At 41.6% G+C, this 14,475-nt stretch overlaps 1 protein-coding gene across 1 annotated transcript in view; it reads right to left on the bottom strand.

Annotated features, from left to right (window-relative positions):
• The window catches only part of ADAMTS17 (ADAM metallopeptidase with thrombospondin type 1 motif 17), a 191,445-nt gene that overhangs the window by 20,138 nt on the left and 156,832 nt on the right, over positions 1-14,475 (bottom strand). Inside the window, exons 20-21 of the mRNA XM_085308753.1 lie at positions 8,117-8,321; positions 3,121-3,273 (exon numbers count right to left, since the gene is read on the bottom strand). Coding sequence (XP_085164879.1) covers positions 3,121-3,273; positions 8,117-8,321 — 358 coding nt within the window. The remainder of the gene's footprint in view (positions 1-3,120; positions 3,274-8,116; positions 8,322-14,475) is intronic.

Here is a 14,475-nt window from a genome sequence, read left to right as displayed (position 1 = left end):
TCCATGCAAGCTGGGTTTGCTTGCATAAAGCATCAAAGCCTCTCGTTTTAATCTGTGATAATTACTAGTGTTCATTATATCTTGCACCCCGATGATTCGTAACGATAAATAACAAATACACAATGCAGTGATTTCAAAAAGCTGTTGCTTGCTCTGAGAGCAATTTGTATTAACAGAAAAAGTTTCCGTTTTAGTCAGCACAAAGCGCTCTCACAGAGATTTTTACAGCACTGGCAACAATGTTTTACAATGGAATTTTACCCTGGAAGTGTGGATTTTACAGAGTTCATTACAATCTAACTACCTCACACTTTGTGTTTCTCCTTAAAGGATGAACAGTTTTATGCCAGACAACACCAAAGAGGAGTTGCTGGTAGCTGTAGTGGTGATATTCCTGTTTGAAGCTTTGCATCTRCTAAAGTTTTGGAATCCTCAGGCTGAAAATCCTAATTGGTGCAAAAAAATGAAATCCACACAAAACACTTCAGCTCTCTGCATTTCTGGGACAACAAATTTCCTTACAAGGACTGTATCAACCTATTCCTTTTGGTGTCTTTTGTTTTAAAAACTAACTGGGTGATCTAAGGGTGCAGTCAGAATTAACCAGTAAGTCTAAAATTTTAAATGTTCATTATAACCCAAATCTAAGTCCAAGTACATCCTGCTGGACTAGCACACGGTGAAATTCCTGGGAAGCAGAGAGCTGGCGCAAGCTCTCTGCAGGCGGAAGCAGTTCSTATATGCAGTGCATAAGCTTTTGTGCCCTTCTGCACAGAGAGGATCCTGGCTCAGAGTTAAGAATTGCAAATAACAAGTAATTTTGCACTGATCCTACCCTGCTCACATACAGATGCTAAATCCATCAGCAGCACTATTTACTGTGACCAGTGTATGATTGTAACCTCTCTAGCAGAGAGCCAACATCTTTATCAGATGGGAACCATTCATATAATACTCAACTTTCAATCCATGTAATCAGTGAACACACAATTATTTCATACTCTTCCCTATAAAGAGAATCCAGGTCAATTTGTATGCCAAAATGTTTTAAAATTCCACAAATAAATAAATAATGTTATTTCACCTGTTAACACATAGGAACTGTTTGTTTTGGCCAGCTTAAATAGATTCTGTGTGCCAGGCTATGAATAAAATAATGTTCAATACTCTAAACATTCTGTGATACAAATTCCTGGCTCAGCATAAATACAGACCTTTTGTATGTGGCAGATTCTTAATGCATTCTCCAGCACTGACACCATTAAATTCACCGATCTATAACACAGTATATTTATAAATATTTGTAATTCCTAATCATAATGTAAAAAAATGCAGTTGCAGATAAGCCAATTTGCCCATCATGGGCCTCTATTTCACTGGATTTTGCTTGCTGGAGTTTGGGTTTTTGGAAAGTAAAATGCAACTACTGTATCCCAGTGGTTTCTGCACATGCCGTACATTCCAGAACACAAAGTAGGCTTTCTGTTTAAAAAACAGCACAGTTACAAAGATAAGATAAAACCAAACTGAAATGTAATATTCCTGGGAAATTTCAGTCCTTTATGCAAACATCAAGTTAGCAATGTAAAGATGCTTTAGGAACAACGTTGGCAAAAGCTAGGCTTCTTACACTGCCAGCCTCCTTCTCAAGCAAAACTACATGTAACTTTAAGATCACAGTGCAAATACAGAGTAGAATCTACTCTGGTTTATTCTGCTTCATATAGGAATTACTTCCACCGATATCACTGGAGAAACTAATTTCAGACTGGTCTAAGTGAGGACCAAATCCAGCCCTCAGGTAGGCACTGATGGTTTTGGCTATGGCTTACTTTCATTTCAGGCAGCTAGAATAACTGGGAYTGGACTATGCTGTGTAGCATAGTGTACTCAGTTGTAGCTCTAGTCTTGCATTTGTGGTAACAAAACAGCGCACTATCAGACTCGGCTTGCAAGATCTGTACAAGGCATAGGAACTGAACTCAGCTGTGAGTGCTCTGAATTATCTTCTATCTCTGCAAATCTGCTGAGGTTTCCCTGCACTTCCCTCCAGTAGTATTCAGTGTAACAACAGTTCTCCCAAATCTTCAGATTTATCCTCTGAGACAAGAAGATTAAGGTATAAACCAGGTCTTCCTATGTCCAGGCTCAATCCTGGACCTCCTGTGTGCAGGAGCAGAGGTTGTCTTGGCCCTTTCTGAATACACAGCCTTGCTGAGGGCTGCTGTCAGGACACAGAAAATTTATTCTTTTATGTGTCTTACAACACATGGCTTTCTGAAGCCCTGAGGCTTTTCCTTCCTCTAAAGAGGTGGCAAATCTCTCCTTGAGATCGAGGAACAAGACCAAGTTCCTATTCCTATATCCAAGCCTATCTTGGCTTAGAATTCCAAAGCTGACCTGTGTCCCTAAGGATGGCTCCCCCCATTTTCTCTCTTCTTAGCTCTGTACTGATGTTTTTGGGGAGACAAAACTCCCACCACAACCTCCTCACAAGATTCCCCCTTTTCTTCAGTGACTAGGTTTCTAACTCTAACTGCAAGTTTTTAACATTATTTTAACATCTATTTTCAAGGAAATCAAACTTCTGCTATTTTCTTTCAACTTCTCCAGACTGGGCGAGGGACCTCCCCTTAGCTCCCTGTGCTCCTGCAAGATGCTGCTGCTGAACTCCTTTCCGTAGAATTCAGTCTGTTAGCTAGGACTGTTCGGAGTTCCCATTTTCAGCATCACCTACAAGGCAGCTTTTAGACAGCAAGGGCTCAGTTGATGAGCTAGTTTTGGTCTGTGGTGGGAATTTTTATTGGCAAAACAGTGAATGTCTGTTTGAGTTTTGCCTTTAGAGGATTAAGTTGTCAATTAATACTCATTTCTATCCTGTTTGTAAAACGCAGCTCTAAAACTTGTTGGATCACATCCATAAGTTTGTGTTGCAATGTTTGGGTCATAAATGGCATAAGGTGAAAGTTTTAATTCCAGCAAAAACTACAGTCAAAATCAGTTAACCCCTTCCTTTCCGAAGATTTAAACTGATACTGAACAACAGACACTGCACACAAGCACGGCACCTGGAACATCTTTTCACTTAGGAAGAAAATACCACGTAATGTTAACCATTACCTTAGACCAATCTCCTGTTTTCCATTCGTAACAGCCTGTGTGATCCTCRCATTCTTCCTCATCTCTTGGTCTGGTGGCTGCATCACATTTTCCTTGAGAATTTGTGCATGTCACTGTTCTTTTCTGGATCCCCTTGCCACAGTCTGCTGAACACTGCAAAACAACAGGCATTTGCTTTCTTCGGCTATTGCACGATGGCTAGAAATGCTGAACTTAAATCTTGGTAATAGAAGCATATGGAAAAGGTAGTTCATGAACAGATGATAAAACAGAGAAAAACCGGTAACAAACAAGATTTTTCCACTTCCTTTCACACACACAGAAGTAATTYGAAAAGTTTAACTGCCTGTGAAATATTTTGCTTCTGAAAAATGGCAATTCTGCAAACCAAAATTTTCTCTGAAAAATATCAACTGTCATTGTGCTGGAATTGCACCACAGGTGAAGAATCACTAAATCTTGCAATTAAGAACGTATCATTCACTGAAAAAAGACACATGAAGATTCACAGCACAGAACTGCCACATCCCTTGATGTGTCATGGCAGTAAAACGACTGTAAAAAGAAAATGGTGAAAAGTACATTTTTAAATCACAGTAGCATGAGATCACTGTTAGAAAACTTTGCAGTATAGTTCTGCAGCACAGCTTCTACACACAAAGGCAAAGGCACAGCTCTCACACACGTTCTCAGGACTGTATCAAAAGCTATGTCAAAAATGTCTGTGAGCTTTAACTCTTGATTTTATAATCTCCTCATCACAGTATTAGTTCCAAAGAACTTCAAAGAGGACAAAGCATGTAACTCAGGAGAGGAGCCATTCAGTGAGCCACGGTGCTGTGATCAGCTTCCAACCACGGTCAGCAAGCTAAGACTATCCACAGATACCAGCCAGGATGAAAGCATAGGCAGGGACCGTCCAAAGTCCCCTGAGAAAGCAGTAGCAGGCTAGTAGAGTTGTGAGGATCAGTTGCTGGAGGAAGACTTGATTCAAGCATTTAGGCACTGTAACAAACATTCACGTGGGTGGACAGAGACTGGCCACAAATCCTTCTGTGCTTGGGCACTATGGAGATAGCTGTTGAAAAGCAGGGGTATCTGGGCTCCAATTTGTTATCTTTGCCAAAAGATGGCTGGAATTTTGTTTTACTGGAGGACATTGCCATGAACCACAATTGAGAATTACTGTTTTTCAGGGTAAGAGATTTGTTGATGTTGTCACAGCCATTCAAGAGCATGCCAATACACACCAGCATACCTAGTCTCTCCACTCCTCACTTTCATGCCACTACAGTATTGAGAGTGAGAAATTTTCTTGAAGAGCCACTGGGGACAGATAGGTGGAAAAATGATATATGTATCGAGATAAAAACTAACCTTCTCTAGTGTGTCAAGTTCTCCCCTTTAGGGGATCAGCATGGAAAAGACAGTTGATTTAACACTAAATAAATAGCGAAGATATGAGATGGTCTGTGAGGTCTTTTGAACATACTCCAAGAAGCTCCTCCATCCAGGGGGTCTATGCTGAAAACAAGCGTGAGCTTGATATAAATTACATCAAATGGAGAAATCTCAGCATGCCTGTCTAACTGTCTTAAAAATACAATCCAAGCAGGTCTGACCTGCTGGTCATGTTAAGGACATGAATGACAAGCGTTTATGAGCTGGCAAGCAAACAGACATGCCTTTAAAGCACTACAAAGTGACTTCGTGAAAATCTGGGAAAACTTCCACTGAATTTACTATGTGCTGCTCATGGTGTGACCTCCTTATGGATGTAACATCTTTGTGACAAGTACAACTGTATACTTTTGGTACATATGGGATGAATTCTGCCATATGTTGGAGACAATTCTAGCAACTGCTTTCCTGGACTCCTYAAGGTCTCAAATTTTCCACATGGARTCCCCTAACTATTACCTTAAAGCCATGAATTCGCTCCAAATTGTACAGACTTTCCTGAACTATGTATCATTTTCCTCAGGCTTCAGGGTGGACTCCTCAGGGTTGCGCTCACTCATCTCAAAGTATAAAGTGTAATATAAAAAATTAAATGATCCAATTTACTGAAAGTAAATTAAGCTGAAATAAGCATATTTTTCACAGTACATGAAATCTCTAGGTGGGTTTCACAAGCAAATCTGGGGAAAAACACCCACAAGAATGGTTTGTTCTTCCCACAAGCTTTTAAGTCATTTGCAGATTAACAGTGAATATACTTTCCCAGACAAAATAGCATTTGCAAAAGGTTTCACAAAATCACAGAATGGTTCAGGTTSGAAGGGACATCTGGAGATCACCTAGTCCAATCTCCTGCTCAAGTAGGGTCACCTAGTGCACAGGATCAGGAGACTCCACAACCTCTCTGGGCAACCTGTTCCAGTGCTCTGTCACCCTCACAGGACAGAAGTTCTTCCTCATACTCAGGCAGAACTTCCTGTGTTATAATTTGAGCCCCYTRCCTCTTCTCCTGTCACTGGGCATCACTGAAAAGAGTCCGGCCTCATCCTCCTGACAACCTCCCTTTAGGTACTCACAGACATTGATAAGATCCCCCCCCTCAGTTTTCTCCAGGCTAAACAGGCCCAGCTATCACAGCCTTTCCTCACAGAGGGGATACTCCAGTCCTGTGATCATCTTCATAGCCCTACGCTGGACTCTCTCCAGTAGTTCCATGTCTCTCTGGTACTGGGTAGCCCAGACTTGGACATAGTACTCAAAATACTTTCTACTCAAGACTTTCCAACAGATCTTTGTTGGTCACAAATAAATCACCTCCTTTAAGAAGTTTTTTCTTTTCTTGATTCTTCTGTCTTCATGAAGAATTTTTTAACATATAGATTTTATAAAGATTCTACAACAGTCTATTAAATAGTATGTGCAATGTCCAGTTTAGATGATCAGATCTTATTTTATTAACATACTATGTAGTCAAATCCCACAAGGTTTTGTGTAKGAGCATCACAACTTTGCAGTTAAGATACAGCCCCTTTATTTCTACTCTAGTTCCTAAACAGTAGAAACATTCACCTTTTTGTAACTCTCTATTCTTGTCATTAAAAATAGGCTGAGCAGTACTTTGTCCAAAACAATCTCGAGTGCTTGGCAATAAAAGGGGAACTTGATTTTTTTCCACACTGAAGACTGTCTTGGAATTTGCTTTGAGAACATACATTTTTGATTGGGGACCAGACATCAACATGCACTTCGTTCAACTATTTTTTGTCGTAAAACCAAGAAGTTCAAAAATGTACATGAGAAAATTGATTTATAAAATAGTATCATTACTATGATGTTTACTCCACAATATCTGATTAAAATGTTAAGCATTAAATGGATTTCCAGTAAAGAAAGTTTTAGATATGAGAGATGTCCAAGGTGACACAGTGTTATATGCGACCTAGAGTCAACTGTGCTATGTAATAGCAGAAGTGTGCCTGAACAAGAATGAACTGATCCTACAAAAGGTGAAAAAATTTATTAAAGTAAACCAGCCCAGCTGTTTTAAATATTATCTAAAAAACCTACATGTTTGCAAGGGAGTTATGCGGTCACAAGTATGGAAGATTTCCACTACGGAAAAACTTTCTGTAGCTTGATCTGCTCCATTTAGAAAGAAGAGAGAAGTACCTGGGATTCCTCACAAAAGACCACAAGCACTCAGACGATCAAATACCCCACATAAAACAGGTAGGAGTTGCCCCATGACAACAGCATTGCAGCTATAAACATTGCTACAATTCAGCTGGTTCAGCTGTGAGAAATAAAGAAGGCATCACCTGAAAGGGTTCCTTCTTTAACACATAAAAGACCTGTAAGACATTTTATTAAAACTTTGGTGTGCTTCTCCACACCTTTTGAAATGAAAGGATTCAGAAAGAAAATGAATCTCGTGCATTAGTGAACAGCTACAGCTTCCTGCTGAATGAAAACACTACTGCCACACTATCTCATTTGCCAAACAAAAAATCTCCAGTTCAAAAGACGAACAATGGAGTAACATTGTGTTTTTGTTAAGAGGCTGTTCCTCACTGAGGACCTCTTCCATCCTGAGCTTTTGTGACTTTTAAGCAAATTTTTACAATAATATTTTGCAAAAGCTCTTTGACAATGCTTTAAACAGGAGCTCATTCTTTCAACATAGTGATGAATAATAACAAAAGATCCTTCCCATGGAAGGGGCTGCTGCTGGGCAGTCCCGTAACACCGTCAGTCTGGAGTGGGACTGGCAGAGCCACAAGCAATGCAAGAGTGAAAAGATCTTTCCATCATTCAGATGAGCCTAACAGACACAGTATCAAAAGTAATACAGAAATTCTGTTAGGAGTGTTACTCACAAGATATAGACAAATTATTCTGTATTAACTGACTCAGGTCAGGGAATGTAAACATACTCCCAGTTCACTCTGTCGCTACACAAAACGCATGCTCATGGGTTCTGTCTAGGCCACATATTATTTATATCTGAAATGTGTTTATAGTTTCTGAGAAAAATTTCTTAACTCTTCATAACTGCATAGAGATGCACCTTTATATATAAAGTCTAACAAGCTTTTCCATGTTCCAAGAATTACATAGAAGAGGGTTGGACAAGGCCCAAAGATTGGACATTCTCTGTAACATACAGCCTTCTGGCAAATCTGGTACATGTTTCATACTGTACTTGAACAGAGCCAGAAGGCCTGGTGGGTTACTACACTTCTGGCCTCAGGTCAATGTAATGTTTTCCCTTGCCGAGCAGAGCTTTCAGATGGAAATACACAGCAACCATGGCATGATATCTACAACCTGTGATAGCAAGTCTGCTCGGTACAGAATACAAGTCTCAGCTCCAAACTCATCATCACAACAACTCCTACCAGCTGCCCCAGGACTCTGAGGCACTGTGAACGTGCTGACGATGAGAATATGCTTAACTTAAGGCAACTGGCTGGATCAGGACTAGCATATCCAGAACTGTGTGCTGTCTGGCTCCTTTCTTGAATCTAGCTCCTACCTTTGACCACTCTGATGCTTCCCAGATAGAAAGGCAGTCCCGGCCTTCACAGCTTTGTACAGTCGTTGGTTTGTTTCCAAGGCAGTAGAGGTCTCTTGTGTTAACGTAGGTGCCGTTTTGCAACTGATAAACACAAGTCACTTCCCGCTGCTGGATACCTTTCTCACAAGTGGCAGAGCAGGGACTCCAGTGGCCAGTCACCCACCTGCAAAGGAGACAGAAGAGAAACATTTAGAAAAATAGTGGAATTTATTTTTGCTTCACTTAAAAACAGTGAGAAATGTGCAGCTGATCCAAATTTGTGGGTTCTCCAAGGGTGCTATATTGCTACAGTGCTACAACCAGACACCTCCTGGAGCCGAAGAGGGTGGGGCAGAAAAGGGTCGGTATACAAGTCAATCTCTGCTCCTGGCTCCATACTAGACAAAAACACACATTCTGCATAAATCTCTTTATCTTCCATCTCCACAGTGCTGCACTTCTCCCGATAGAGAGACTTGTCTGCAGACCATCCTCTACTCAAAGGAGTTAAAGATGTCCACAGCTACATCTGCAAGTACATCTTCACTGTGCCGTAGAGTTGTGCAGAGACCCTGTGCTTCTGTGGCCCTTGAAACTGAACYGGGATGGTGCTATGCCCAGGTAGGCAGCCCAGCACAGCTTTCCTGCAGCTGCGACCAGAATCAGCTCCTCTGCTCTTGTACTGTATGACCTCAAAGAACGCACGTCCTCTACATCTTAGGCTATTATATGGCACAGACATCTCCTGTCTCTCTTTTAGTTCACCCTCTTGCTGGTGAGATCTCCCTTTTCATAGTTTTGGGCTTGCCTGGATGTTTAATTGGAATTTCATCTGTTTGAAGCTTATGGCATTAGGGGGCCTTAAAAATGAGGGTTAACTAGTCATGTTCGTTCTTAGCAAATCTGAATTGAACTAAATTGCCAGTGTTCAAGAAATACTGGAAAAGATAAGATTTTCCTTCTAGAAAGGATCCTATGATGTTGATTCAAAGCAGTCGTAACTCACACGGATGAGCCACAACCCAGCTGGGATGGGGGGAGTTATTTCCTATAGCCCTCCTTTTTCTGAGGCTTTGGGATTTATTTACTTTGTAAGCGTATTTCAATTGTCATTTCCTTCCCTTTTGATCAAAGTGTGCTAGGAACAAATACACCAGCCTTTTTCTGTTTGCTTTGTTTTGTCTCTAAGGGCTCTTTGGCAAACACCCAGTCCGGTCTTGGGGCTCTTCCGAAGTAATGAACGCTTTGCTGCTGCGAGCAGTCTGTGACCGCGGCTGTGCTTCAGAAACGAGGGGCTCTCACTCTGATGTCCTCCATCTTCACGCTTCCTGCAATCTGTCAGCGGGGAACATGCTCTCTGTAATTACAGGCATTCCTGGATGAAGTGAAAGACTGGAGCAGTAACTGTGTGTGTGCTGTGCACCGGAAGGCTATTCTCACCAGGTAGCTGACCTTCTAGCCTGTTACTGAGGACTGTCATCTAGATCAGTATCCTTATGCAATGGATCTTTTACTTGTCACCTAGTGCTGGCTTGCTTGTTATGATAAGTGGCTCAGACAATATGTCTCAAAGACAAAAGTCTTCTCAGAAGTATTACTTCATTTTGCTGATGGTTCCAATAGTCCAGGTAGAGAATTGCACATGCCAAGTTATTAGCCATGTTTATTTTAATATTACTGCAATAAAGATTCACTTGTAAAAGCATGAAACAACTCTTTGCCATGTTCCCATTCTTGAACAAGAAATCATCAGTTCAGCACAATTTGTAGGAACCTCCTCATCCCGTGCAATTGGCATGAATTCATTTGCCAGCTGCTATGACTGGTGACACGCTGCGACCACACTAAGTGCRCCCTGCGCGGAGGCAGCTGCCTGCTGGCTTGAGCGGAGCGGGGCCRGGCAGGCCGGGCACCTGTCCTCCGGGAAGAGGGCCCTGCTCAAGTGTTTCTGTGAATTAAAGCAGTTGACACATCTGTGAATTTCTGTTGGCTAAAACAGCTGGCAAGACACCAAACCTGTTTTTTTCTAGACAGTAGTTTTGGCGCATCTCTGTGGCTGAGCGGTTGGTATTTTGCTTATGGAGTGGGAAAATGCCAGCCCGGTAATCGAATGCTGAAAGACTGACAAAAGTAGCCTCCAAGAGCAGAAATCAGTGTGCATGAAAATTACCAGCCAGAGTCCCTTGATATCAGCTGGGCTCTGCTCTATCTGAGCAAATGTGGGAGCAGCTATCGATCTGGGTGAAGGAACTGCTCAACAAGGCCCTGGAGAGGGGAAGGAGCGACTTTGCTTTACGAGCTGAATGTGAGTCACAGGGCTGGGAACGGTTTCTGTTCAGGCTCCGCTGAACTAATATTCACATCAGCACTGTACTCTCACTGTGATCTACAGCTACTGGCAAAAGAAAAAGGGAAAAGGACTGCAAGCAAAGGAGCAAGATAAAAATACATTCTTGGCAGAGACTGCCTGCGTGCTTCCATTTAGGATGGGCAGCACGCGGCCCGCCAGCGATTTCCAAGTTGCCTTAAGAAGTCAAGTTACAACCTTCCTTTCAGCAAAGAAAACTCCTCCTTGTGTTTTTGTCACTCTTGTGGAGGGGAAAAGCTTTGTCATTTCTCTCCTGTTCACTGGTCTCTACAGTTAGTGCTGTAGCACCGAGAGAACGAGTATCATCATCATCATCATGAGAAGAAAGATTGCACAAGGCATGAGCCAAAAGCCAGGGAAATCAACAGAAAGCTCTGGTTCAAGTAATCTCAAATCTAGCCCCTGGTGAAAAGGCAATCTCCAAGGTTTCTGTCAGAGTGGTATCTGTACGTCCAGCTTTAGCTACTGACCCACCACATACGWCCCTGAGCAGGGAGCCCCTGAGTTCACAGGATGATTACAAAGAAAGGCTGCGCTGCAAGAAATCTCTGGAATCCAACAGAAAAAGCCAAAGAAAAGGAAAACCAAGGAAAAATGCGTCAGACAAACAGGAAAAATCTTTAAATTAACTTCATCTTGTGAAGAAGCTCGTCAGGGAACGGCTGGGCCSTACAGAGCATTGGGACTTTGGTATTTGAATTTTGGACTTCTCGGGTAACTTGAGGCTTCCCCTGCTCTGGGGTGGCTGCAGGATGGTGTTGGTTTGACTGCACTCTGCTCCAGCACGAGTGAACCTGTAGGACAGGCTCTCCGTGGTACTCGGCACAAAGTTCAGCAAAGAATGTGAAACCCACAAATCTGAAAGCTTTTCTTGCACTGATTTCAAGGGAATATGAATTTCCTGTTGTTACGGCTGTGACTTAGTTGTCAGCTTGGTCAGAGATCTCTTGAAAAGGAAAAGAGAGTTTTTAGCCAAGAGGTGATCCCACATTCCCCTCTCCTCCATCCGTGTCCCATCCTGGGGCCTGCTCTGTCCTGCTTGTCACAACTGCGACCAATGTTGGCTCATGGCTCTGTTACCTATTCCCTCCTGATAGAAAGGAAGCGGAAAATGCAATTATCAATCTGGATGAGAACTCTTGTCTAAAATCCCCTTCTCTCAATTTGGGATCTGAGTGAGACAAGTTCCTAGAGCTCTGCCAAATCCTGGGAACACCTAGCCCACATTTACAAAGAGTAATGTTTGTCTTTTGTGAACAGAAAGCTCCCAGAAGACAATGTGAGTATGGCAGGCCCACGCTGAACCACAGAGCGAGTCCAAACCTCCCTGCTGTCGGCTCCAGCAGTGAATGTTACGACAGCAGGGAGGTTTGGACTCGCTCTGTGGTGCACTGATGAGCACATTTTACATCCATTGTATCATCATCCAAACCTCCATCTACCACTAATGTATTCCGTAAATCTGAATCTGGAATCAAAAAGGCTATTTTGATTGGGGGAGGGGAGTTGCTTCATGTCTCTCAACAGATTAAGTGTTTGAATAATAATGACAATAATGTAGGGTATTTTCAAAGGCACCTAAAAGATGATCAGTTTGACCATGGAACTCCACGCTCCCATTGAAATGTCTGCCTAGTTCAAAGGCTAGTAAAAAAAGATCTAGCAAACCATGAAACGCAAGTCCTGTAGGCTGTACTGGCCGTGCTCTGATCTCCCTCTAGTTCTCTCTAAACCTCCTTCACAGTCAGCAGAAAATGTTAATTTTAGTACCTTTTAGAGACAAAAATCATTGCAATTGTATTTTAACAACATAGTTCACTACCAGACCGGAAATACAAAGGATTTATGGATAAAATGAAAATTCCTGCCAGTTTCACATTTGGTAAAGGAATGTGCAGCAAGGTATTAGCATAATTACTATCTGCAAAAGACAGCATAACAAGTAATGTATACACTGACCAGAAAATGTGAGGTACGAATAGTATCACATCAGGGTTACTATTAAATTACACTACAGACAGATTTTCCTTTCTACACTGTCTTTACACCTTTTGAACACATCTGGATGTATTTAAGAACAAAACTTGCTTTTCACTTTTTTTAAAATGTGCTTTTCTTACGACAATGTCAAAAATAACTCCTCTGTTTTAACTTAAAACACCAAGCCAGCTTTGTAGTATTAATTAAGCCAATTAACTGTTATACACTAAGCCCTATGTATATCACATAGACTTCCAGGCTTCCAGTTATCCTACAGGCTCGTAACCTGATCTCAGAGTTTACTTGGTATCATGGTACTTTTCAGTTTGGCCTTTTTCTCCCAGGTCGTATCTTCAGTTGGACCATGTGAGTGCTCTAGCTGGAGCCACTGGAGAGCCCCTCTCCTCTTTCCCACTCGGACTGGCTCGTGTGACTCACACTCTCATCATTCTCACAATCCTGGGGAAGGCTTTATTCGTGGCATTAGTTTCTGTAATCTTACCTCTACAGAAGATTCAAGAGCTAGATGGTACCCACTGGTGGTTAGATTTAAGAAGGAAGTGCTGAGCTTTTTTGCACAGATTTTTAACCCAGTGATTGGCTGCTTTTCTAGCCCAAGAATGCCCTAAAGGGTGTGTTTTTCTGAGGCTGGGATGGACAGGACATGCAATCTGAGAGGGCTGTTTAAATCTTTGTCTTCTGAATCTTTCTCAACCTCTGACCTCTCAGTATCTCTGTGGAGGAACTGGGAGTTCTAATCTGCTTTGGCAACACTCATCTGGCAGGCCCCTGGAGCAAACTTTAAATATCTTCTGGAGGTTGAGTTCATCATTTGATCTTTCAATGGTCTGGATTAGTCATTAACCTTGAATTAGCCACTCTACCTACTTGCCTAAGACTCCCACGTTTTCTAAGAAAAAAAATAATGTCTACACAGCACTATGTACACAAACCCAGGGGAGATGAACGTCTGCAAAGGAAGAGTTGTAGCTAAAGATTTAGAGAAAAATGCAGTGAAGATAAAATGAGTCAAAGCTGAAGGATGGCCTGGAGGATTGCAATCAAGAGACATGAGGTCACTTTCCAGAGATTTGTATTCTCTTATAATGTAAGGCCATTACATGTTCTAGGTAAATATTGCAGTCTATTAAATATCACCTGGTTACGAGCGCCTCGTGCCCTGCGGAAGACTGGAGGGTGCAGGTTGGTTGTGTTCCACTATCTGAACACCCACGCACATATTTGCACGCGTACTCACCCTCTATGGGGACTGTGTTACATCTTCTTTCCCAAATGCTACATTGAAACTTATTTGCCTGCTTTTGCAGTAATAGCTTGGATGTAACTACAGACACATTTGTAATAATGCTAATTTTCCTCTTTTTTATTAAACCTGTGTTTTGATTACTTCAACCAGTTAGGAGCTTGCACTATGGCTGAATAAAGTATCAGAAAAAATTTGCTACTCAAGAAAGCACAGCTAATCTGAAAAAGCACTTGTTATAGAAACTAATTTAAAGTAGCACAATTTCAGAGTTCTATTCTGTCAAATTTTATTGCTTATCTTTTTGTTGAGCATATATTATTTTTGTTGAATTACTGTGCAGGTTAGGTCCAAGTCAAGTTAATATTGGTTGTTTTTAACAGCTGATTCTGCTGTAAAATCATGCTGAAGCTGCTCTTAGTTATCTCAGGCACCTGGGTGAAAACTGTAGCTCCACTGAAGTTAGTAAAACTCTGACTCATTTCAACAGGGCCAGTATTTCACATGGGATAATTTTAGCATGCAAAATTGGGAAAGATTTCTGAGAAACAGTCACATGGAATTGACAGATATTTTTTGCTTAGAGCAATCAAACTAAGTTCATGCTTAAATATGTAGAGGCAAGCAAACACTGTTTACAAGTGGACTCATGATTTCCATGAAACACAGATTCTTTGCTATYATCTCATGCTCTTCTCATGCACTTCTGAAACTCTCCACTACATT

This window comes from Rhea americana, unplaced genomic scaffold (assembly GCF_003343005.1).
Source record: "Rhea americana isolate MKP2758 unplaced genomic scaffold, rheAme1 scaffold_28, whole genome shotgun sequence".
NCBI classification, from domain to species: Eukaryota; Metazoa; Chordata; class Aves; order Rheiformes; family Rheidae; genus Rhea; species Rhea americana.
The sequence above is the reverse complement of the archived record's forward strand: the minus strand, read 5'-3'. Positions and strand labels throughout refer to the sequence as shown.